The following is a 24,603-nucleotide window of genomic DNA, read 5'->3' as shown; positions in this document are numbered from 1 at the left end:
TGACTTCTGGCTTCGGTAGAGAGCACTCTTTCCACACTCTGTGGACATCACTTGAAAAGGTATAACAGTCATCCAATCACATATTTACATGACCCAAAAAAAAAGGAACAAATGTTAATCTTAAAGGTTGTACAGCACAGTAATAAAACAGGTAGGGGTACAGAACGAGGATCAGGAGAGTTCATGTCATAACAACAACAAAAAAAAAAAAGCAGAAATAAATTAACCAAGGCGTTTCTGTGATTGTTAAGTACACTTCTACATAAACAACATACAAGGACAGATGAGCAGAAGGGAAAAGAAAAGCCCATGAGCTGAAGGAAGACTATCCTAGCTCTAAAAATCAAAGTATTTATATTGCTGTAGTGTCCACCGACGGGCAGGGCCTTTAAGCTAACACACCTAGCGCTGCAATTACGCTGCAGCTACAATCACGCCCCACAGCAGTTACGCATATTTCAAGTCACAGCTTACACAACACGTATATAAACTCTGAGGCCCAGCCTGTGACAGCATGACAAGCACAAACAGACACACACATATACACACACACACACACACACAGAGACAGACAGACACACACACACACACACACATGCGCGAGTGCTCACGCATACAGACACACAGATGATCTCAGACACATTTACAGTATTTCACATTACATTTTCGAACCGAAGCAAACCTGCTTCATACCGACATAAATAACACTTAGTGTACAGACGCAAACAAGAAGAAAGAAATATAATCTCGACTTTGGTCAACCAGAACTGCCACTCATCAATTCCATCTTAAGTTACTCATTCCTTTCACGCAAACTTTCCAACGCGACACACAGAAGCGAAAAAACAAATAAACAAACCAGAAACGGTCATGATATGCTAAGATTTTCAGCTCCCTCGTATAATGGACAAAATGAGGGTAGCTTTGTTTGTTGAAAACGTTACTGAACGGAGTTGGTTTAAAAGTATTTTTAAACAATGGCCAGATCACCAGGTGCAAGATGGTGACTTGTACACTTTCACGAAGGAACTTTGAGGTAACACCACCATCGGAGTGAAAAAAGAAAAAATAGAGAAAAGAAACATGCTCGAGGCCTGCGCCCGCCGTCAGTTCTGTTGGCTGGGGCAGATCTCCTCTCCTGCCCCTGTCTCTCCGCTTCAGCCACAGCAGCCTGGCATCGCTCAGTGCACACACGTCCCTCTCGAGCGGGCACTGGTGGTCTGTCCGATGGGGGAGCCACTATGAGGAGGCCAGTGTAGCACTGTGTCCTCCAAGAGCACTACTCCATCTTGGACATTTCGTATTTTGTCGTCATAATTTCCTAAAAAAATTATGAGAGAGAGAAAAAAAGCATGTGAATCCCACAGTCTTACTAGAATGAATAGACATACAAAATACCTCCATATGCATGAAAAAGACAAAAACAAACGAATGAACAGTTCACAGGCAGTGCAATGGGGGCATAATAAAGAGAAAAGTAGATCAAGATGGAGGATACACAAACCTCATCAGAGTCCAGAAGAACAGGAAGTGCCCTAAAAAAAAGACACAATAACACAATTTAGCCTTTATGTACAAATAAAAATTTAACTCTACATTTCAAAGACAAGGAATGCTTCCATTCCATTGTTTGGTGGTTCTCATCATTCACAGCTAATGGCTAACGGAAGACCTGTCCCATTGGGCCAAGGCCGTTCTTGTTGGTGTGAAAGGGAGGAGAGGGCAGTCCACTTACACATCTGACAGCGAAGTAGGAATATTCTCCTCCACCCACTTCAAGTCTTCATCCTGAAACAAAGCGTACACTGCATGAGACAGGTGTGTGTGTGTGTGTTACCACTACATGTGTGCATGAGTCTTGGTGTGTCTAAACTACCAACAGTATTCTGAAAAAGTAAAAAGAGGAACCACATTACTCCAATATTACTACTCAAATATCAGCTAACAGAAAACACAAAAAAAAACTCAAGTTCTTTTCCTTGTAAAACACCCAACAACAGCTACCAGTGGACTGTTGGGATTCTGCCCATGTCAGGATATGATGGAAGTCTCTGTGCGCAGTGTGGTCTGGTTCATACTCACTGGGTTGGCTGCAGGTTTGGCTGCTGTTCCATTAGTCTCATTCTTGGACGCTCTCAGCTTTATGCCTTCAGCTGGATAGAAGGGACAGACGGACAGACAGACGGACAGAAGAGACACGTTAGCAACTCACAGCCACGCCACCTTCAGAAAGATCTGATCATCTCCTAAACCCTCTCATCATCATACCCATATTAGCAGACACGAGAAACTCCTCAATCTCTTCGTCATCCGAGTCGTCCATCAAAGGTGTGAATGCATACCTAAGCACGTCATGACACAGAGAAAGCCTTAATTTCATTCACCATTTAAAGACAATACCTCAATGCTGAGTTAGGCTACATGTAAAGGGGGGCAAAGGAGAGACTTTGAAACTCTTCCAGCAAAGAGTAAAATATGACAAAAAGTTAAAGCAGTGACGTCATGGTGCGTGATCGACCACAGAGGCAGAGCTGACCTTTGATTGTTTGCAGAGGGCCTCCAGAGGAACATGATCGCCAGCAGGATGATGGAGAACAGGAACCTCCAGAAAGCATCGTCCACCCACAGCTCCATCCAGTCCTAGAGAGAGAGAGAGAGAGAGAGAGAGTGAGAGTGAGAGTGAGTGTGAGAGTGAGAGTGAGAGAGAGAGAACGTAATGTATGGAATGTGAAACCTTGACAGTTAAGGTATAAATCGGTGTGACAATCACACACCTCAGTCATATGTTCTGTAAAGAGTTACATCATGTAGTAAGGACTTAAAGTGAAAAAACATCTTGACCTTGAATATTTTTCGGCTTGGGATGTGTGTATCCCAAACATGCATTGAGCTCTGCCAACTGTAGCCAATGTTGTGCATCCGCCTTTGATAACAGCACTTTAACTAGTAGCCAACCATGTTTATCTTGTTAAGAGTAGGTTATTGCAACAGCAAGATCACGGAGCTGAACTCACCGACTGGCAATCTGCAAAGCGGAACTTTTTCGTGGTCCACACCATGAAGATGATGGAGACTGAAACAAACGACAAAGATGAGAAGTCAGGGGAAAACTAAACTCTTCAGACAGGGATGAAAATGATGTTATGTGGCGCTTCTCCCTTCTGGTATTTTGACCAAAGTACTGTATGACACAGATAATTAGCAAGACCTCGAGAAACTATTTCATATTGTGGGAAAATTTGACCTTTCAATTCACTGCATTACATTTTTTAAATTTGTTTGTTTGTCTTGGTGTCACAGGCACGCTGGCGACTACGCCACCCCGTCTAGCCTCTGTTGTCTTATGTATGTTTCTTGTTTGTCTGATCGTTTGTTTTACAGCACTTTGGTCAACTGTTGATGTTTTTTAAAGTGCTATACAAATACATTGACATTGATATTGACATTTCACTTGTGCTGCACTCACTTATGACCGCGAAGATGAGTGTGTTGGTGAAGTGTCGATACAGGGACAGCTTGACAGGGTTCCTCCTCAGCTTCAGAGTCTTGATGGTTTGGGCCAGGCTTACAAATATGTTCCAGGTGGTCAAGGATAGATGATGCATCACAGCTCAAGAGGAGGTTCATCTCAAAACACCATCAGAGACAGACCCATGCATACCCCGCATGCACATCCAACATACAGTAACCACCTTAAACAATAACAATGTCTTGCAGTACACTTCAGCACGACAGGCTAACCTCTATGCTTACCCAATACCCATCCATCTCTCTCACACACTCACACACTCACACACTCACACACGCACACACGCACACACGCACACAAACACGCTGAAGCAAAAGGAGCCCGATAGAGGAGCAGCTTTAAAGGATATCCACCAGCAGAGAGAGGAGTCAAGCAGAGCCAGGGGAATGTTGGCCAGCAGGGCCAGGTCAGAGTCTTTGGCCTGACGGTGACCACCACGGATGGAGTCCACAGGGAGGGACGGAGAGAGAGAGAGAGACAGGGAGCAGGTGCAGGAACCCAAAGAGTGCAGAACACCAGGAGCAGAGGCGGACAGAAGGGATGGGAAAGAGAGGCGAGACAGAATTACCTCATACCAGCGCAGAAGCCACCAATTATCACTTGCAATCTACCCCATCAATATACCCATCAAAACTAGATTGTGATCACTTCTACATATTAATCATCATTTAGATTCCTTACGACCACTCTGTTTTGCTCACTAGCATGTCCCTGTGGGTAATGTGTCTAGAATAGTGTGCTACTTCCTTGAGCTACCCATCCAAAGGATATGTACCAGGTGGCGCCGGAGTCAAGCATGGCTAGGCCGATGATCGCTATGAGACTAGGCGCATTGTCCCGGCCCTTTCAGATACAGAAAAATACAGTCTGAGCATACAGTAGATACCCATCACCTCACAATCTTTAGAAATATCAATGTTGGGGGCGCTGTGGTGCAACAGGCTACAGCGCTCGTGCCCATGTACGGGTCCGAGTGCCCATGGGGACCCAGGTTCGAGTCCGAATGACCTGCGGTCATTTCCCAATCCCACCCCATCTCTCTCTCCCACTTGCTTCCTGCGTCTCTTCACTGTCTATACAAATAAAGGCAAAAAGCCCCCCCACCAAAAAAAGATATATCAATGTTACCTTCTTCAGTCTGTCACTACACGCAATGTGTGACCACCAGTGGATCATGGCGTCATTTCACCAATCTGCACTAACATAACCTCACCCATAACCTCACCACTGTCTCAAAGAGACATTCCTCTGTCTGGACACACTCTGCAAAGTGACCAAAACTAACAGAGAGCCGCTTTTACACGGCAAGGCATCTGCGGGCCCATGAATGGACACACTCTGGAAAGGCTGGCCCGATATTCCAAATGGGTGTGGGATAAATTTTATATGTTTCTCATTGTATTAACCATTTACTATGGCTTACATATATAATTAACTCTAGTTGCCATCCTGGCCTTAGAAATGTGAAGATAGCCAGAACCCCTGCTGTGGCAATGTGAGGATGGTGGCCCCTTGGTGACCCCATGAAACACAAACATGGTTTAGGTTGAGGAGTTCTTGTAAACATTCTTATCTCTGTTAATTACCAGGTGGTTAAAGACTTACCAGTGTATCTAGTGATGTTCCATGTGTGTGTGTGTGTGTGTGTGTGTGTTAAGGGTATAAGAACTGACTTCACCCACAGATGTGTGGGCTTGTTACTTTGACTTCATGTGGGTAACATGCTCCCGGTATCGTGAATAAAGCTGCAGTCTCACACCAGTTGTCTTGGAATAATTTTGACCACATATTTGGCGACGAGGATGGGATACCTATCTCTGAGACATAGTGAGGAGGACCAAAGGCGCAGGACCCAACAAAGTTGCAACTGAGGGAGATCTCTTTGTGATCTTGGGAGAAGGCCGTCAACAGCAACCAACACTGCTCTGCGGCACCCAGCCTGGCCAGAGGGAATCCTCCTGTGACTCGGATACGGTAACACCCATGTTTGGTGGTCACAGACAACTTGGTGGTGAGTCCCTCATTTTACATTCTTTTAAGCTTGTAAAATAGGGTGATTGTGTACACGGGTTCTGCCTAGATAGAGGTAGAACGTTTTCCTGCCAGTGATAGTGGTAGTGGGTTTACTGCCTATGCGTAGGTAGTGGGTGCACATTTTTCCTGCCAGTGATAGTGGTAGTGGGTTTGCTGTCTATGCGTAGTCAGTGGTTGAGTACTCTGATATTTCCTGCCAGATATAGTGGTAGTGGCCGTGCTGTCTATGAGTAGACAGTGCAACCGGTTCTGCGCAGTGTGTGTTTTGGGTGTTTGTGTTTTGCGCATTGTGTGTTTTGGGTGTGTGTGTGTTTTGTACTTTGTGTGTTTTGAACTTTGGGTATCTGATAAGATTGTCATCACATTTTGTTTGATTTGCTCTGATTTTAGGCGTAAGGCAATTGGCAAAATAAAAATATTAAGGAGACACTGATATGGGGAGCAGTAGAGTAAAGACATTAACCCACCAAGAGGGATAGGATGTTTAAGGGACATGTAGAGAGAATATGGATCTGAATGTAGAGTTGGGAGATTTGTGGGTGAAGGGAATAGTTGAAGTGAAGGGACACTTCCTTTATCTATAGTGTGGAGCATAGAAAAGCTAAATGAATGTAGGGCTATGGAAGAAAAGGGAAATGAATGTAGGGCTATGGTAGAGAAGGGAAAAGAAAGTAGGATAAAGAATAGAAAGAAAGATAGACCTGTGCAGAAGAGAGAGAGGCAAAGGCTCTACAGAGGATATTATGGACTATGTAAAGAGTTCTTGTTGCTTGGAGTACAACAGCTCTGAATGAACTGAACGATATGCTTGAAGGAAGAACATGGATGTGGCTAGGGGGGCTAACCAGAGGAGTTAGGACCACTTTGTATGCCACTGTGACAAAGACAATCAGAAAGAGTATTGGGATCACCCATCACAACAGCACTCTCCAACTCCTGTCTGGTCTCAGCATGACAAAGCTGAATGGGACAGAGAGGTCCGAACAGGGGACCCTATGGTGACACTCCTGATTCACAACTTGAACTGTTTCTTCAACTCGCTCTGACAACAACAGCACAGCCTACTCAGCCAATTCTCTCTTTCTGTTAACGGGGATATTTTTTCTTGTTGAATGATAAAGGAGCAGAGATTAGTTATGAGAGTGAAGAAGGATAATAGTACGTTTATGATAATGAAAAGTACAAGAGAAGTGCAGGGTATAGGAGTTTCAGATCATTTAACATCAGACAGAGTTTTAACCCATGGGGAGTTAAATATAAACAACATGTAGTTAAACAACATTCCTCCTCAGCAGTGTTTGCTCCGAAGATTTACTGGACTGGGATTTAATGTGTAAAATTTCACTCACACATAATGGGGTGGGTTTAGAGGTCTGTTTTCTCAAATAATTTGGATAGGGTACATGCACACAGCCTAGTGTAGTATTAACTTCACCAGTCTCGGTCCAGGGAGATAAGGAATCACCAGAGTACTTGCAATGTGTGATGTCATCCTTTCAGGATAACCTCGGATCCGAAATACGTAGAACAATGGTACCAGTTAAGACATACAGTTAAGACTGTTGAAACAGCTGGCTAATTAGCAATTACATGTAAAGCTACTCTGCAGATGTAGTAGACCCGTCACCTGGTCTGACATATTTGTTTGCAAACTCAATATTCTTATACACGTGTATTTTCGTTTATTTAAGGTGTGTGTTAATGGCAAAGATTGGACACATGTCCAACACACCTTGGTTTATTTCCTATTATCGTGAAGGCATATATTTCTGTAGAAATGGTGATTGGCAAAAGTCACCCCTGTGCAGACAGAGACAGATCTTTGTTTTCTGCAGAGAACAGCTTCTGCACAACAGGAGGAGTTTGTGACTCTTTCTACCAAACAAAAAGCAGATCTTCTCTACTTGTCTACTGTTCAGCCACTAACTGTAATATCAAATAATCCGTCGAAGGCGCAATATCCACTATTGAAAAAGGCTGAGCAGGGGATAGAGCAAAACATGTAGAGTAATACATGAGAGAGGAGTTATTGTGATGAACTCCAGCACTAGTCTCTCTAAATGCAACATGTTTCTCTGTAATCGTTATAGAATTGCATGAATTACAATTAGAGCGGATCCTTATTGTTAGTTCGATTTGCGGTTATTTTCAAAGGACATATTTGCCACAAAAGATACAGAGTCAGCGTCCTTTTCAAACAAAGCTCTGGTATCTTGCCTCTTAATATTAATTCTGCTGTCATTAAGCGCTATTATCACCTATGTCAATAATGTTTAACTAGCAAATCCGTCGAGTGAGGTGTGCCAAATTGACACTGTGGCAATATTAACATTTCTGGCCAGTGTGAGACTGGAAGTCTCCAAACAAAAGTTGCAACTCTGTCAGGAGAGAGTTAAGTAATTTGGGTGATATACTAACTCCTGACTGTTGGGCCCTAGATGCATTTTGCATCTCAGCAATAACTGCTTGTCCAGACCCAAGACAAAGCAGCAAATGTTGTGCTTCCTAGGAATAATCGGCTAATCCTTGCTTGGATTTTAAATTACAGTAAACAGAGAGTATAGCCACTCCAAGTGTAACCCAATGAATGGCACTTGCGCCGCCAGATCAGGCCATCTGTAAACGCATGCAGAGACTGATGCGGTTTAGAAGGGGAGATTGTAACCCAATGAATGGACCCTTGCCATTATGATGCGCAAAACAAACCAGAGGGCGCACGAGAACATCTAAATGTAAACAATTGGAAACCGTCAATCAGCAGCGTATTTGAAGAAAAGCTCTACGTCTGATGATACACGGCGAGAGGAGCTCAAGAAGAGTCGCTTGGAAACTTGGATTAATCGATACGAACACTTCGAGACTTGGATATTTTGATGAAAACACGATAGCCTATTTGGACACTTCCACTCGACCATTGAAAACATAAAGATCATCTTCGACCACCACCATTAAAGAAGAAGGAAGAAAGAAGACTTTCCCCGTTACAAAGACTTTCCCCGTTACATTTGTAGCTACTGGAATCCTGGTGAGCGAACCAAACACTTAAGATAAGCTACCATAAACATTTAAAACCAGTCAGGACACCCGATCTGTAGATCGACTGTAAAGTTCGTTTGATGTATAACTTGTTTGACAATTTAATTATTTAATGTGTTTGTTAAAAGAATTGTAAGCTCCGGTTTTTTTGTTAGCCGTTGACTCAGGCTACATGGCGTCCACGGAAGCCATAGCAACCAAGCTAAACGTAAACAGATTTATTAGCCTACTCCTACGGCATTATGCCGCTGTTGTTATTCAAACTCAAGTTAGTTATAGTATATATGTTATTGTTATGACAGAGATTGAAATTAATAAGAGTTCTGTACAATTTTGTGCAGACTGGTTTTTTATTGTACCCGATCAAACCCCGTTGCTTCACCCTTGGAACCTTGGATTTCCCGTCTGGATTTTCCCCGTCGTCTTGGATTCGATTCATCATCATCATCTACATCAACTTGCCCTTCCTGTTGGACTGCCTGTCACATATCACCATCCCCTTACTACCCTTGTGATTGTGGTAGGATCTGGACATTACACCTTGCACAAGTTGGATTGAATCTTTCCCCCTTTTCATTTCTTTTGTTTATTATTTTTTGAGTGCACTCATATTCTATTTTGTTTGGTTTTCATTTAGTTTAAATGATAATCTATAATAAGATTTAGTATTAAATAGGATATAAATAGAATAAATATATAGAAACAAATAGAATAAATATAAAAGAGTATATGGATATATACAGATAATAAATAGAATATTATAACAGAATATATTAGCAAAATAGACACAACCTAATACTTTTAATATTGATATTGAGATAACTGTTGAACTGAATTGAATGACATTGAACTGTGAAAATAAATTATATATTTTTATTATAACCTTAACCACGAGTGTGTGTGTTGTCTTTTGGGGTGAGTACTAGAATTTGGTCTAGAGAAAACCTATACCAATCTTCACTGAACTTAGATATTAGATTAGACTGTCCCTGTATAAGTATAGGCCATTACCCTGTCGTACAGGTTACAGAAAGTTGGCGAGCCAGCCAACCCATTAATGCTATAATGAATAGAACCCAGACAGGGAAAGACAGATACAGACAAAGATGCCAAAATAGCCAATCCCTTCCCCTTGGACTCGTAGGCCCACGCTGCACTGCATCTGTCTCCATTGAAGGAATTGAATGTGAGTCAATCCTTGACACTGGTTCCCAAGTAACAACTATTTCAGAAACATTCTACTTGGACAACTTATCGTTCCTCCCCGTGCAGCCCATTCAGACTCTATTCCAGATAGAAGGTGCCGGTGGCCAACATGTTCCTTATCAGGGTTATATACAAGCCCTCATCTCCTTCCCCAGCAGCATCACTGGCGTTGCTGAACAAGTCTCTTCATTAGTCCTCATTGTACCCAATTGCCATTTCAACACTCAGATCCCCCTATTGATTGGAACCAATGTCCTTGACCGATTATATGAAGGTGGCATAGAAAAACATGGAAAAGAATTCTTACAAAGACCCAATATCAGTAGTGACTGTGTCTTGTTGTTCCAGCATGTTGCCCTTAGTCATCAGGAAGAGATATCAGCCAATCATGTCAAGTTGCATGGACGCCATTCTGTCACCATTCCACCAGGAAGAAAAGTCTCTGTCTTTGGAAATGTCAGAGTGAAGAAACATTCCCCACGTTCCCTTTTTGTAGTCGAATCCCCTGAAAAAATGTCCTTACCTGGTGGAGTGTTTGTTGAAAATGCCTTGATAGAAACTCCTCTTAGATCTTCAAACAAGATTCCTGTCATTCTTAGAAATGTGACTGATCGCACTGTCACACTGCATCCAAGGCAGGTGATAGCTGAAATGATGATAGCTCAATATGTGATGCCATCCGAATCCTCAAAGATGACTTTGCCTGAAGTCCCTCAGTCTCAGAATAACATCAACTTTGACTTGGAAGATTCTCCCATTCCAGAAGAGTGGAAAAGACGAATCACACAGCAGCTGAACAGCATGCCGGAGGTGTTTGCTGTTGATGACTTGTCCCATGGCCGTACAACTGCAGTAAAGCATCGCATCCGACTTCAGGATGAAGCCCCTTTCAGAGAACGACCCAGACCCATTCATCCCTCTGACAGAGAAGCTGTCAAACAACACCTAAGAGAGCTGTTAGATTCTGGAATTATTCGTGAGTCAGAGTCCCCATTTGCATCCCCCATTGTGGTTGTCAAAAAGAAGAATGGTGCGATCAGACTCTGTATAGATTTCAGGAAGCTGAACATGAGAACGATTAAAGATGCCTATGCTCTCCCTAACATCGAAGACACCTTCTCTGCTCTTAGTGGAGCCAAATGGTTTTCGGTCATGGATCTGAAGTCCGGCTACTACCAAGTAGAAGTTGCAGAGGAGGATAAGCACAAGACCGCTTTTGTCTGCCCCCTGGGCTTTTATGAGTTTAATCGTATGCCGCAAGGTGTAACAAATGCACCAAGCACCTTTCAGAGGCTCATGGAGAAATGTGTCGGTGACCTACACCTCAGTGAAGTACTGGTATTTCTGGATGACCTGATTGTCTTCTCTGACACACTAGAAGAGCACGAGGCCAGACTAATGAAAGTGTTGAACCGCCTTAGAGAATATGGCCTAAAGTTGTCTCCTGAAAAGTGCCATTTTTTCCAGACATCTGTCAAATACCTTGGCCATGTTGTAGATGCTGATGGAGTCCACACAGATCCCAGTAAAGTTTCGGCTTTGAGAGAATGGCCTCAACCCACCAACAGAAAAGAGCTTAAATGCTTCCTAGGATTTGCCGGATATTATCGACGTTTTGTGGAAGGATACTCTAAAATAGCGAAGCCATTGAATGCTCTGACTGCTGGCTATGTTGCTCCAAGGAAAAGAGGGAAGATTTACAAGAAGGACAAAGCCAAAACTTCCATCAGTCCCACCTTACCCTTTGGAAATGAGTGGACTGAAGAGTGCGATGTTGCTTTTAGAACCCTCATAGATAAACTGACTTCAGCCCCTGTGCTTGCCTTCGCCAATCCCAACCTTCCTTATGTCCTGCATACTGATGCCAGCCGCGATGGTCTTGGTGCTGCGCTCTATCAGGAGCATGATGGGAAGATGAGAGTTGTGGCTTATGCCAGCAGAGGGTTATCTAGAAGTGAACAAAACTATCCTGCCCATAAACAAGAGTATCTCGCTTTGAAATGGGCCATCTGTGAGAAATTCCATGATTACCTCTATGGAACAGAATTCCAAGTTCTAACAGACAACAACCCCCTAACTTATGTGTTGACCACAGCAAAGCTTGATGCAGCAGGACATCGCTGGTTAGCCTCTCTGTCAACCTACAGATTCAACATCAAGTATAGGGCTGGGATCAACAATCAAGACGCCGATGGCTTGTCCAGAAGACCTCAGAGTCCATCAGAGGAAGATGAGGAGTTCAAGCAGGAGAAAGTGAGGATAGAAGAGCTGAAGCAAAGAATTTTAGATGGAGAAAGCAAAACTGTTTCCGGTGACATGCTATCTGCTGTATGTCAGCGCCACTCTGTGATCACTTCGGCTGACTATTCGCCGCCAGAACTCCCCATTTTTGCTGAATCCTTAGCTTTAGATGCTTCTGCCATTCCTGATGACTTCGTGTCCTCTGGACAAGGCACCCTCCCTGGAATGACTCACAAAGACTGGTATCAGTCTCAAAGACAGGATCCATCTATCAGGCGTGTGATCAGTTTCGTTCAAGGAAACAGAAAACCCACTTTTCAAGAGACATCCTCTGAACTGTCAGAAGTCAAGCTGCTCCTTAGAGAATGGAATAGACTAGAGCTTATAGATGGAGTACTGTTCAGGAAATGCCTCGATCGTGGAAATCAGATTTTTCAGTTGGTGCTGCCTAGTAGCCACAGAGAAAAAGCATTGCATGGCCTTCATGATGAAGTTGGCCATCTTGGTGCTGAGCGCGTCCTTCACCTTGTTCGTTCCCGATTTTATTGGCCGAAGATGTTCCAGTCTGTGGAACAGAAGTGTAGGACTTGTGAGAGATGTGTGCGGCGGAAAACAAACTCCCAGCATGCTGCTCCCATGGAGAATATACAGACCAGCTATCCCCTTGAACTGGTGTGTATGGATTACCTCTGCATCGAACCTGATAGTAAGGACACTAGAAACATCCTCGTCATCACGGATCATTTCACCAAGTTTGCTGTTGCCATCCCCACGAAAGACCAAAAGGCGAATACTGTTGCCAAAACACTGTGGGAACATTTCATTGTGCAGTATGGTTTTCCAAGTCGCCTTCTCAGTGACCAAGGGAGAGATTTTGAATCCCACACCATAAAGGAATTGTGCTCTCTGATCGGAACTGAAAAAATCAGAACCACACCATACCATCCACGTGGAAACCCTGTGGAGAGATTCAACAGGACCCTTCTCAGCATGCTTGGAACACTAGAAGACAGGGATAAATATCATTGGAGGGACTTTGTCAAACCGCTAGTCCATGCGTACAATTGTACGAAAAATGACACCACAGGCTACTCGCCATATGAATTACTGTTTGGCAGACAACCACGATTGCCCATTGATCTAGTTCTAGGCCTAACACCAGACCAAATTGGATTCAAGTCACATTCAGAGTACGTTAAACATCTTCGTCAACGCCTCCAAGACAGCTATGCACTTGCCTCTGAAAGCTCTAAAAAGATGGGAGAGAAGAATAAAACCAGGTTTGACAAAAAGATCAGAGCAGCAGAACTTGTTCCTGGAGATAGAGTCCTGGTGAAGAATGTGAACATAAGAGGAAAACATAAACTTGCAGACAGATGGGAAAAGGAAGTCCACACAGTAGTGAAGAGGATGGGAGACGGCCCAGTTTATGTTGTCAAGCAAGAACAGGGTGAAGGTCCACACCGTACTCTTCACAGAGACCTTCTTCTGCCCTGCGGTTTTTTACCTGTTGCAGAGAGAGACTCAGAACCTGAAACAACCTTACCTACAAGAAAGCTGAGACGCAGGGATGCAGTCCCACAGCAGACCAAGCACAACGATCTTGTTGACCCAGATACACTCAGCAGTGATGAAGATGAGGATCGCTATCTGCAAGTTCCACAGATCTCAACAAGGTTCCCCCAAATCATCCGAACAACCACACAGGCCACCCCGCCAGAATGTGCCATGGAGCTGTCGAATCGAATTGGGTTGAATCCAAGCCCACCAGAATCCTCCCAATCTCGTAATTCACCCATCAGTGAAGAACACCATACCCCTGAGTCTGTTCAGAATCAATTACTGGAAGAGGAATCAATTGTGCGTGAGACAGAAATACTCACAGATGAGCCTCAGTTTGGACCAGTTGAAGGATGTTGGCCTGAAAACAACCCACTTGAACTTGAGAATGCACCGCCCACTGATGTGACTGCCCAGGCTGACCCGTCTGAGAGTGAACAGATCAGAAGATCTAGCAGAGAAAGACATCCCCCTCAGAGACTCTGTTATGGTGAACTAGGAAGGCCTTTAGTCCTAGCCATTGCTTCATTTTTTGAGAGTTTGGGTAGAAATGTTCCTGATACTTCTTCAGTGCCCTCCGCAAGATCAGGCCGTGTGCAAACGCATGCAGAGACTGATGCGGTTTAGAAGGGGAGATTGTAACCCAATGAATGGCACTTGCGCCGCCAGATCAGGCCATCTGTAAACGCATGCAGAGACTGATGCGGTTTAGAAGGGGAGATTGTAACCCAATGAATGGACCCTTGCCATTATGATGCGCAAAACAAACCAGAGGGCGCACGAGAACATCTAAATGTAAACAATTGGAAACCGTCAATCAGCAGCGTATTTGAAGAAAAGCTCTACGTCTGATGATACACGGCGAGAGGAGCTCAAGAAGAGTCGCTTGGAAACTTGGATTAATCGATACGAACACTTCGAGACTTGGATATTTTGATGAAAACACGATAGCCTATTTGGACACTTCCACTCGACCATTGAAAACATAAAGATCATCTTCGACCACCACCATTAAAGAAGAAGGAAGAAAGAAGACTTTCCCCGTTACAAAGACTTTCCCCGTTACATTTGTAGCTACTGGAATCCTGGTGAGCGAACCAAACACTTAAGATAAGCTACCATAAACATTTAAAACCAGTCAGGACACCCGATCTGTAGATCGACTGTAAAGTTCGTTTGATGTATAACTTGTTTGACAATTTAATTATTTAATGTGTTTGTTAAAAGAATTGTAAGCTCCGGTTTTTTTGTTAGCCGTTGACTCAGGCTACATGGCGTCCACGGAAGCCATAGCAACCAAGCTAAACGTAAACAGATTTATTAGCCTACTCCTACGGCATTATGCCGCTGTTGTTATTCAAACTCAAGTTAGTTATAGTATATATGTTATTGTTATGACAGAGATTGAAATTAATAAGAGTTCTGTACAATTTTGTGCAGACTGGTTTTTTATTGTACCCGATCAAACCCCGTTGCTTCACCCTTGGAACCTTGGATTTCCCGTCTGGATTTTCCCCGTCGTCTTGGATTCGATTCATCATCATCATCTACATCAACTTGCCCTTCCTGTTGGACTGCCTGTCACATATCACCATCCCCTTACTACCCTTGTGATTGTGGTAGGATCTGGACATTACACCTTGCACAAGTTGGATTGAATCTTTCCCCCTTTTCATTTCTTTTGTTTATTATTTTTTGAGTGCACTCATATTCTATTTTGTTTGGTTTTCATTTAGTTTAAATGATAATCTATAATAAGATTTAGTATTAAATAGGATATAAATAGAATAAATATATAGAAACAAATAGAATAAATATAAAAGAGTATATGGATATATACAGATAATAAATAGAATATTATAACAGAATATATTAGCAAAATAGACACAACCTAATACTTTTAATATTGATATTGAGATAACTGTTGAACTGAATTGAATGACATTGAACTGTGAAAATAAATTATATATTTTTATTATAACCTTAACCACGAGTGTGTGTGTTGTCTTTTGGGGTGAGTACTAGAATTTGGTCTAGAGAAAACCTATACCAATCTTCACTGAACTTAGATATTAGATTAGACTGTCCCTGTATAAGTATAGGCCATTACCCTGTCGTACAGGTTACACAAGCATATGCAAATACCTGTTAAAAAATTGACTGACGAACTGACTTGGACTGACAATTGTGACGAAACTTTCTAGATCATTAGTGTCAACTCTAGCTCTGAGGTTGCCTAATCATGACCTACCATTCTGTGTGGAAACACCTCAACATGTCCCCAGTGTTATGTCAACAGCATGAGGGTCAGCACAGACCAGTGGCTTAACTTATCTAAACAATTAGATCCTGAATGATTCCTTATCTGAAGTTTGTAACAGCAGCTGCCAGTGGGATGTTAGCTTGTGCTGACATTGTGTTGTTGCATCCACTCAAATGTCCCACATGAAGCACACTCATTGCTTCTACAAGCAAAATCTGCATCTTACACCTGCCCGTGTCCTGACATATCAGCATGTGTTATTAACCCCTACTCATATAACCCTTGCATGTTATACTCATAATTACTGTGAAGTTGTTTCTATGTGCACTAATTCTAGCCTTGGCATTTCTAAAACACTTTTGTCAAATCCCGACCTAATCTTGTTTGTTAATAAATCATCTAAGTGTTTGGAGTCCGGAGAGGTAGGGACTGGTTACTCTGTAGTGAATCAATTTGATAAGAGTGAATCTCACTCCCTCCAATATTTCTCTGCCCAATCAGCTGAATTGGTGGAATTGCCAAAAGGCAAATCTGTTCACATTTATATGGATAGTCGATTTAACTAGGAAATTGTTCAGGATGTGCCTGAAGTAAATTGTCAACCCACACTGCAAATAAGGATGTTATCAGCTTGGTCAATAGGAGGGCTGACGCGGCAGCTAAAGCCTACCTTACATTGCCAGACTTTGCAAAGATTTGGAAAAGATTTTTGAAAAACTACAGTCTCAGACCCTCTCACATCTAAAGACAATTCATTGAGTTTTTAGTCACAGTCTAGTCACAGGCCAGTCTCAGATTAGGATTTTGCAAAGACTGTGGGTCACTATTTACAAGACTGCTGCTAGATTCCTTCAAATTATTTCCATCGTGCAATAGGCTACACGTCATCATTCACAGGAAATCACATGATAGCCTACTCATATCAAAGTAATTTTTTCGCGTTTCTGCAGCATTGTTTGATGTGTGACATCACTAACAGATATAGAGCTGTTCTGTCACGTAGAACAACCGACTAATAAATTATAAGAAATGAAATAACAAATAATCATAAAGGCTGCAGCTGTCGCCTATTTTGCCCCTTCCTGATTCATGTTCGCGCAAGGTTACTATTGGTTTTTAATGTTCACGTCACTATTTGCATGAGCCACGACTGAAAAGACTTCCGATAATATCAAACATGTTTGATATTGTCGTAACGGCAAAACTAGAAAAAGACTGCCTCCGACGGACTTAAAACCGCTAAGATTGGCACCTTACACTAAACGATTTAGATGACGGGAGCGCGCTGCGATTTCAGTACAACTCCCAAGATTTCCGCCCGATTTTGGAAATTTAGTCGCCGACTGTTAAAACAGACCAAAATCGTGCAATGTAAGCCAGCCTTAAGAGAGCCGCGCAGGGGGGAGTGTAGAGAATAACACCTGAATTAACAACTGAATTTTGAAATTTGAGACAACAAAGCACAATGCATTTCTTTTTGAATCTACAAGTACCAGATGTAGTTATATCTGAAGAGGCTTTAAAGGAAGCACAGAAAGCATCAAATAATAAGGAAAGACGGAAATGGAAGAATTGTATGGAAAGTACACAGACAGGTCTGTGGGTACATATACCCTGACAGGCAGGCCAGTTCTTCTGAGGTCTTGTGTTCACATTATTGCTAAACTATCTCATGGCTTAGACAATGCAAATTCTAACGCTATGATACAGACAATAGAGAAAATCTATTTTGCACCAGGATTCACTACAGTAGCAACCATGTATTGTGCAAGGTGTATTAATGTGTCTAAAATATAATGGTGCACCTACAATGAGAGTCAAGGAAGGACATCACCCACCACCTGAATGGCTGTTGAGCATATTATAATGTATTTCATTCAATTGAACAAATGGAGAGGATTTGAATATGTGATAGTTGATATGTTCTCAAAATGACCTGGATGTTACCCAGGAAGACAAAAGGCTTTAATGAGACATGTGGTACCTAGATGGGGAGGCCCTAAGAAACTAACCTCAGATAACATTTTGTGAATAAAACTTTTAGAATTCGATCAGAGAAATTGTAAATTGGCTTTAGAACCCATTGTGCGTACCAACCACAAAGTGCGGTTGCTAATTCAATGTTGAAAGCAAAATTGACTAAAAGTATACTGTCAACAGAGATGGGCTGGGTGACAGCTTTTCCTTTGGCTTTTTTCGACCTTAGAGGCCGTTCATCAAAATCTACAAGGTTTAGCACTTTTGAGATTTTGACCGGACGTCCCTTGCCGGCTCCAGTTTACCTAACCTAAGAGATATAGATAGGACAATGGTTACATGCGAGAACTGATTGCTGCTCTGTCTTTTGTTTCTCATCAGGTGGCGTTGGCCCTTCCACAAGTTTGCAAAGGACAAACCCAGCCAAGCCAGGCTCCTAGGAACTCATCAAAGGATTGCAAAGGAAGAAACGCTGGAACCAGGACAAGTGGAAAGGACTTTTCGAAGAATTCACATCTACACCTACATGTAGCCATAAGGATTTCAGAGTGGTGAAGAATCCAGAACATACATGAACTGAACTGAACATAACCAACACGTGGTTGCAAGAGAGGGTTCACAAACACATTTTGCAATAGACTGAAGAATAGACTTTTGGGGAGAATGAATAAAATATCACTAGCATCACATTAAAATATTCTTTCTCAGTTTAGCTAGATAAACGTTACAAGTTTGTTGTTTTGGTTTAATTTTATTTGGACAGTTACCTGAGGAGGGTCTAAACACCCAAGTCAGCTCTGCTGTTGAAGACTAGGATTAGGTTTTATTTTTGGTTTTGAATAACTGAGATAACAGAAGATGTTGATGTTTGTTTTGCTTATTATTCACCTAATCATCCCTGAAGAAAGAAGTTTGTGATAATAATAAAGTCTGTGAGTTAGCCTTCCATGCTAAATTAACATTAACAGGAAATAATGAAATATGTTGGATATGCCAAGAAAAATATTTTTAAGTGCGAGTGTTTTCTCTATTAAGTGTTTCCCTATAGAACTTTTCAGGATTCTCTGTGCGGTCTATTGACTATGTACCAGCCCTAAATGTTTATCAACAGTGACATGGTCCCATGCCAAGTGGAACTTCTAAAGATTCAGAGAAATACTAGATATTAAGAAAGAGGAAACGATAGAACTATAAAATAAGTCTAACCTTCTGTTTATTGTATCATGAATATGCATATTATATATTGATGCGATAGGAATGGAGCTTCATAGCTCCACAGGGGGGAATATGTGGGATAAATTTTATATGTTTCTCATTGTATTAACCATTTACTATGGCTTACATATATAATTAACTCTAGTTGCCATCCTGGCCTTAGAAATGTGAAGATAGCCAGAACCCCTGCTGTGGCAATGTGAGGATGGTGGCCCCTTGGTGACCCCATGAAACACAAACATGGTTTAGGTTGAGGAGTTCTTGTAAACATTCTTATCTCTGTTAATTACCAGGTGGTTAAAGACTTACCAGTGTATCTAGTGATGTTCCATGTGTGTGTGTGTGTGTGTGTGTGTGTTAAGGGTATAAGAACTGACTTCACCCACAGATGTGTGGGCTTGTTACTTTGACTTCATGTGGGTAACATGCTCCCGGTATCGTGAATAAAGCTGCAGTCTCACACCAGTTGTCTTGGAATAATTTTGACCACATGGGCAACTCAGCCGCTGCTCCAGCTGGCACAGTGCTGCTGCACGCTGTGCTCTTGCCTAAATGCTGCGACTGTTAGCAGCGCCTCCCTCAAGCAGCCCAGCAGGGCCGGGCCACAGAGTCATTCTTTATCACCGTCATGAGCAGGCTCATTTCAGCACACTCATTTGGTGTGTGTGTGTGTATGTGTGTGTATGCATGAGTGAATCTATAAGTGTGTACGTATGACTGAATATCAATCTGTGTGTGTGTCTGTGTGTGAATCTATATGTGTAAGTATGACTGAATATCTGTGTGTCTGTGTGTGTGTGTGTGTGTGTGTGTGTGTGTGTGTGTGTGTGTGTGTGTGTGTGAGCAACAAGAGCCTCTCTCTTTACCCCTGTGATCCTCAGGACACCTTCGATGGCAGCAAAGGCAAAGTATAGCACCCCGAGGCCCACCACTCTGTGCATCACTGTACCCAGACGAGGCCTAGAAAACACACACACACACACACACACACACACACACACACACACACACACACACACACACACACACACACACACACACACACACACACACACACACACACACACACACACAAACAAACAAACACACACACACACAAAGATGAATCCTTGTGTACAAAGAAAAGATATACAAACGCACACACTCACACAAATGCAGGATTCATGCCCACTGCCACAAACACAAGAACAGAAACAGAGTCAGACATACTGACAGAAAACGTGTAGCTTCTGAACAATGGGGGATGGAGACTCACTTGACTATACCGTATCCCAGACTGACAATGATGACAAGCAGGCGAGCCAGAGTCCTCTTCAGAGCCGAGATGAGCTCTGCGAAGATCAGCAGGCCTTGGGCTGCAAAATGACCACACCAGATTGTTTTGAATGCCAGCAATGTCCTACATAGCTGAAGGCTTAAAAACCCAAGGCCAGCCGCACAACTGCGCAGCTCGACACGCAACGTACAAAATTTGCATTTTTTCCCCCCCCTCTGACCAACTCGAAGCACGCAAGACCGTCATTAGAAAACCAACAAGTTATTTTCCGTGGGAATAAATCACAGGCAATCTAACTGATTGACTATGAGCATGACCTATAAAACGCTGTGGTGGTGATGCACCACACCACAGCTTGCCTTGAATAGAAACTACAATGTCCACTCACTGGCTTCCCCCACTGCGTTGGTGTTCTCGTACTCGGCACAGAAGACGGCCATCTCCACCATTCCCAGGAAGATGACGCCGGCGATCCAGAACTGGATCCTCAACAGGTCCTTCCAGTAGCAGGCGGCCCAGACGAACCAGAGCAGCGCGTAGAGGATGTACACGATACACATCACCATGTAGAACTGACCGGTGGGGACAGGGTACACGGAGAGTGGGAATTAACACGTGTGGTATTACTCGTGTTGCTCTTGAATGTTAAATCTGTTGTTGTCAAGTCAAGTCAAATTTGATTTCTATAGCACGTTTTAAAGACGTTGTGTCATGTTGTGTCATACAGGTCCCATAAGTGTTTGTACAATAACACATGTTTTGTCATTTTCCCATTGCACACCACCAGATTGGATCTGAAACAATTCAATAAAGATTTAACTGAAGCTTAAGACAGCCATTTTCATACAAGGTCACTCTGTGATTGTTTATGCAAATATCACCACTAACTGCACAGCTGAACAATCCAATCTAAGTAGTTCAGCCATGCAGAATGAGATATTTCATGAGACATATGAGAGTGAAAGATGCTGCAGTAATGCTGCAGTGAGCTCCTTAGCTGGTTGGCATGGTAATGACTCATCATCACTATCAGAGAGAGCACCACTAAAACTCCATGGTACTGGACTATTCGATTTAAAGTAGGGTTCCGACCAAAGATTCGCGACCGGACTAGCCGCACCGTTCTAAAACCTTGCTACTGCGACTAAACATGTTGAATGCTTTGCATCAGCTTGCGACTAAGTGCAACATTTAATTCACTGCAACTCAGTCACGTCGCATCAGGAATCTTTGGTGTGAAGTGGGAAGAGGGGGAAAAAAGTGTATTCAAAACTCACAATCATCAGGGGCCACTCGGTGACAGAGATGTAGCCATGTGTGCCCTTCATCACCAGACTGGCTGAAAGCACAGAAACAAACACACAAGAAAATGTCACTGTTGCTAGCACCTGCCATTTTGGATATATCTGCAGCTCAGCACAAGAGATCTACAGCTGTCCTGCTCACCTGTTAGCTTCCAGGCAGTTTCTGGCTTGGTTGACGTTATCTTCACTACCAGCAAGTAAGGACCGTCCCTCCATGTTGTAGCAATAACATCAGCCTATCAGGAAGATAGCCCTTTGTCAAATTATGGGGACTGCAAATTACTAACTTGCATCTTAATATTTATTTAATATTACACCAAAAGTGATATGGAATCAACTGTACTGAATGTATTGTTCTATTTTAAAAACAGTGCAATGTAAACATTTCATGGTGACAACTAGCCTGGCTAGCGCCACCACTTCTCAATGAGACGTGGTCTGGGAACCAAACGTTAATTTTCTCGCATTTGAAAAAATGCTCAGATCCGTTTATTGGGCGCCACGGATGTCTCTCAAATCTGTCTGTGCATCTGTCTGTGCGTCTGTGCATAGATCATCATCGTCTTGCTTCCCTCCCCGTTCTGTGATTGGTCCCCTATCTGAGCCAACAATTAGGGCGGTAGTTTCCAGGCTGCCTTAGCAGCGTGAATAAAATCGTGCGCAAGGCAGCATGGGAACACCCAGGGTAGGTGACAACAGTATTTGCATAATCTTCAGAAATAGTGATTTACCGGAACTCCCTGTTTGTCCACTTCTTCAGTCAACCACTTGGTATCATTTTCTTTCTAATGTAACACAAATGGGAAACAAACAATCATGCAAAAATGAATTAAATTTAATTCCATCTAAGCAAATATTGTGAACTGAGACTTATGGGAGCTCTCACACGCACTGTGCTGTCTTGCACTGGTGGTTCTACAATGCGGGGTTCTGCTTTTGTTTTCTGAGGAGAGAAAAAAAAAACAGAAATGAAAATGAATCAGAGGTGCAGTTTGAGCAATGGAACAAAAAACATAAGGTATCTACACATGCAACTGACACACTTTGGGTGCTGACAGAACTTACATTTAGACCGGGAAACATGGACATATCCGTATTGCAAGTTATGGGTTTATACTCATGCTCAAGGTATTCCCCTTGACCTAATGGACTGGGGTCTAGACCATCACCCCTGGCTAGAGGAGTCCGCTCATACATTTCCTGAAGACAGAAGCCACCGCAACAATAATAATCATCATCACAATCACAATGCTGTTAAATTGCATCAAGCACTAGTCTGTTAAATCGTTAGCAACTATTACACTTCCTGAGCAACATGACTTACTTCAAGGTTGTTGAACTCATTGTGACAAGGGTAGAACTTTAAAAACCAATGAATGGTGAATTTCATCTCTTCTGGACAGCTGACAGGTGTTACTGAGATATGGAAATAAGGCAGCAAGAATAAGTCCCATATTGAACAAATACATATATATTTAAGAGCTTGTGTGTCTTGTTTGTAGAACAATGAGGGAATGGGTGGAAAAAGTACAATTCTTTTTTTGATATTGATATGCTCTGACACAGGTTGGGGGGGTAGTTAAAAGTTCACATACCTTTCAATGTTATATCTGTTCCACTGTACATGGATTTTCTTATGAAAAACGGTTTGGATGTCTAAAACGGAACAAAAGCCAATTCAGAGATAAAGGCTCAACTCACTATCAATGCAAATCTCTCGTTATTATCAAAGTCAAACGTGTCATTCAGATTTAATGGCATTACTGAGTGTAAGCCTATCGCTTTACAAAGCTTTCCACTGACACTGGAGAGGCAATTTCAATGGAAAGCTAGGCTAACTTGGATTAAATAATTCATAGTGTGTGTCATGGATTAGTAATCTACTGCAGGACTACTTACATAGAGAAATATTAAACAACAAAAGCGTTACCTATTTCAACTTTTCCTTTCCATCTAGGATTTCCACTGTCTGTAGCTGCTAGTGTCAAAACATTTAGGAGTTGCCTATGGCAGTCTTGCTAACAAGCTATCCGGCCAGCTACAGTAACACATCCCAACACACTGTTGTTGTCTGCAACAACTGAAAGATTGTTTGTCATAAACCTGTACTTGCTAGATAGTTGGTGGAATCAGTAACGTTAACATGATCGGTATCCAAGTTCAGCTAGTGTTGATAATTATTCACACTACGTTACCGAAATAGCTAACAATCTAGCCAGCTAGCATAGCGCAGCTGGCAGGTTCCGTCAAAGAGACCACCTCAGATCCCAATCCCAATTTGGCTACCACAAATTCACAACACAAAACGAAACCCTACATTATCAAGATAGACGTTGCTAAATAGCTGGCATATACTCCTTAACATATTAGGCCGGGTGAAGTATCACACCGAGCTTGCCGCATAACGATGACTGTTAGCGATAGCTAACATTTGCTAACGTTAATTAGACAGGTTTGTGTTCACCAATTAACAACACTTACATTGACAATGGTAACTGTCCATTTCCCAGTCTCCGGGGCTGCAGCAATATCCGTCACACAAAAACTTATTAGGATCCCTGAGAGAAGCAGCATCCAAGGCTTCTGTAAAATATTTCCACGGCAGCCCATCACACAGTGCTGCACAGGGGCAGCCATATTTTCTGTCATGTGGCTAATAGCTAGCTAACAAATTCAACGTAGGTCAGTGACCACTGCCAACTCACCTGAAGGTAAGCGACGTCAGCGTCACCTGAATCCTGAGGACGTGGTGTAGAAGGAGAGACACTTATGCTTTTAAAAAAGACTTTGGTAGAAGGAGCCAGAGACCTAACCACAGCAACACAATTGCAGATTTTTTTTCTTTGGTTAACAGCTAAAGTTTTATATTAACCAGAAGTTTTGATTGCAGAGGATGCTCATCAAGACTAGGCTACATTATGAGGTTTGATTGGTCAAACTCTATTCGCCATCTCAAAAAGGA

General features: G+C 42.6%; 1 protein-coding gene across 3 annotated transcripts; it reads right to left on the bottom strand.

Annotated features, from left to right (window-relative positions):
- Positions 1-45: 45 nt before the first annotated feature.
- On the bottom strand, positions 46-24,276 carry tmem87b (transmembrane protein 87B). Of its 3 annotated transcripts, none has more exons than XM_062520239.1 (20): positions 24,123-24,276; positions 23,237-23,297; positions 22,966-23,057; positions 22,707-22,841; positions 22,528-22,584; positions 22,373-22,426; positions 21,784-21,877; positions 21,615-21,676; positions 20,726-20,909; positions 20,317-20,416; positions 19,928-20,021; positions 4,308-4,372; positions 3,467-3,582; positions 3,015-3,073; positions 2,537-2,640; positions 2,269-2,342; positions 2,083-2,153; positions 1,736-1,788; positions 1,505-1,535; positions 46-1,321 (listed from the first exon to the last, which is right to left on the bottom strand). In XM_062520239.1, exons 1-20 carry the CDS (start codon positions 24,249-24,251, stop codon positions 1,280-1,282), a joined length of 1,677 nt encoding a protein of 558 aa, XP_062376223.1. In that variant the 5' UTR covers positions 24,252-24,276; the 3' UTR covers positions 46-1,279. The 3 variants fall into 3 exon arrangements, with proteins under 3 accessions (XP_062376223.1, XP_062376222.1, XP_062376224.1); XM_062520238.1 differs by lacking the exon at positions 4,308-4,372 and adding an exon at positions 3,879-3,950 and having other exon boundaries at positions 3,467-3,575; XM_062520240.1 differs by lacking the exon at positions 4,308-4,372 and adding an exon at positions 3,879-3,950 and having other exon boundaries at positions 3,467-3,575; positions 22,534-22,584.
- Between the last annotated feature and the right edge of the window lie 327 nt (positions 24,277-24,603).

This window comes from Sardina pilchardus, chromosome 18 (genome assembly GCF_963854185.1).
Source record: "Sardina pilchardus chromosome 18, fSarPil1.1, whole genome shotgun sequence".
Taxonomy (NCBI): domain Eukaryota; kingdom Metazoa; phylum Chordata; class Actinopteri; order Clupeiformes; family Clupeidae; genus Sardina; species Sardina pilchardus.
Note: the sequence above shows the minus strand (reverse complement) of the source record. Positions and strands in the feature narration are given on the sequence as shown.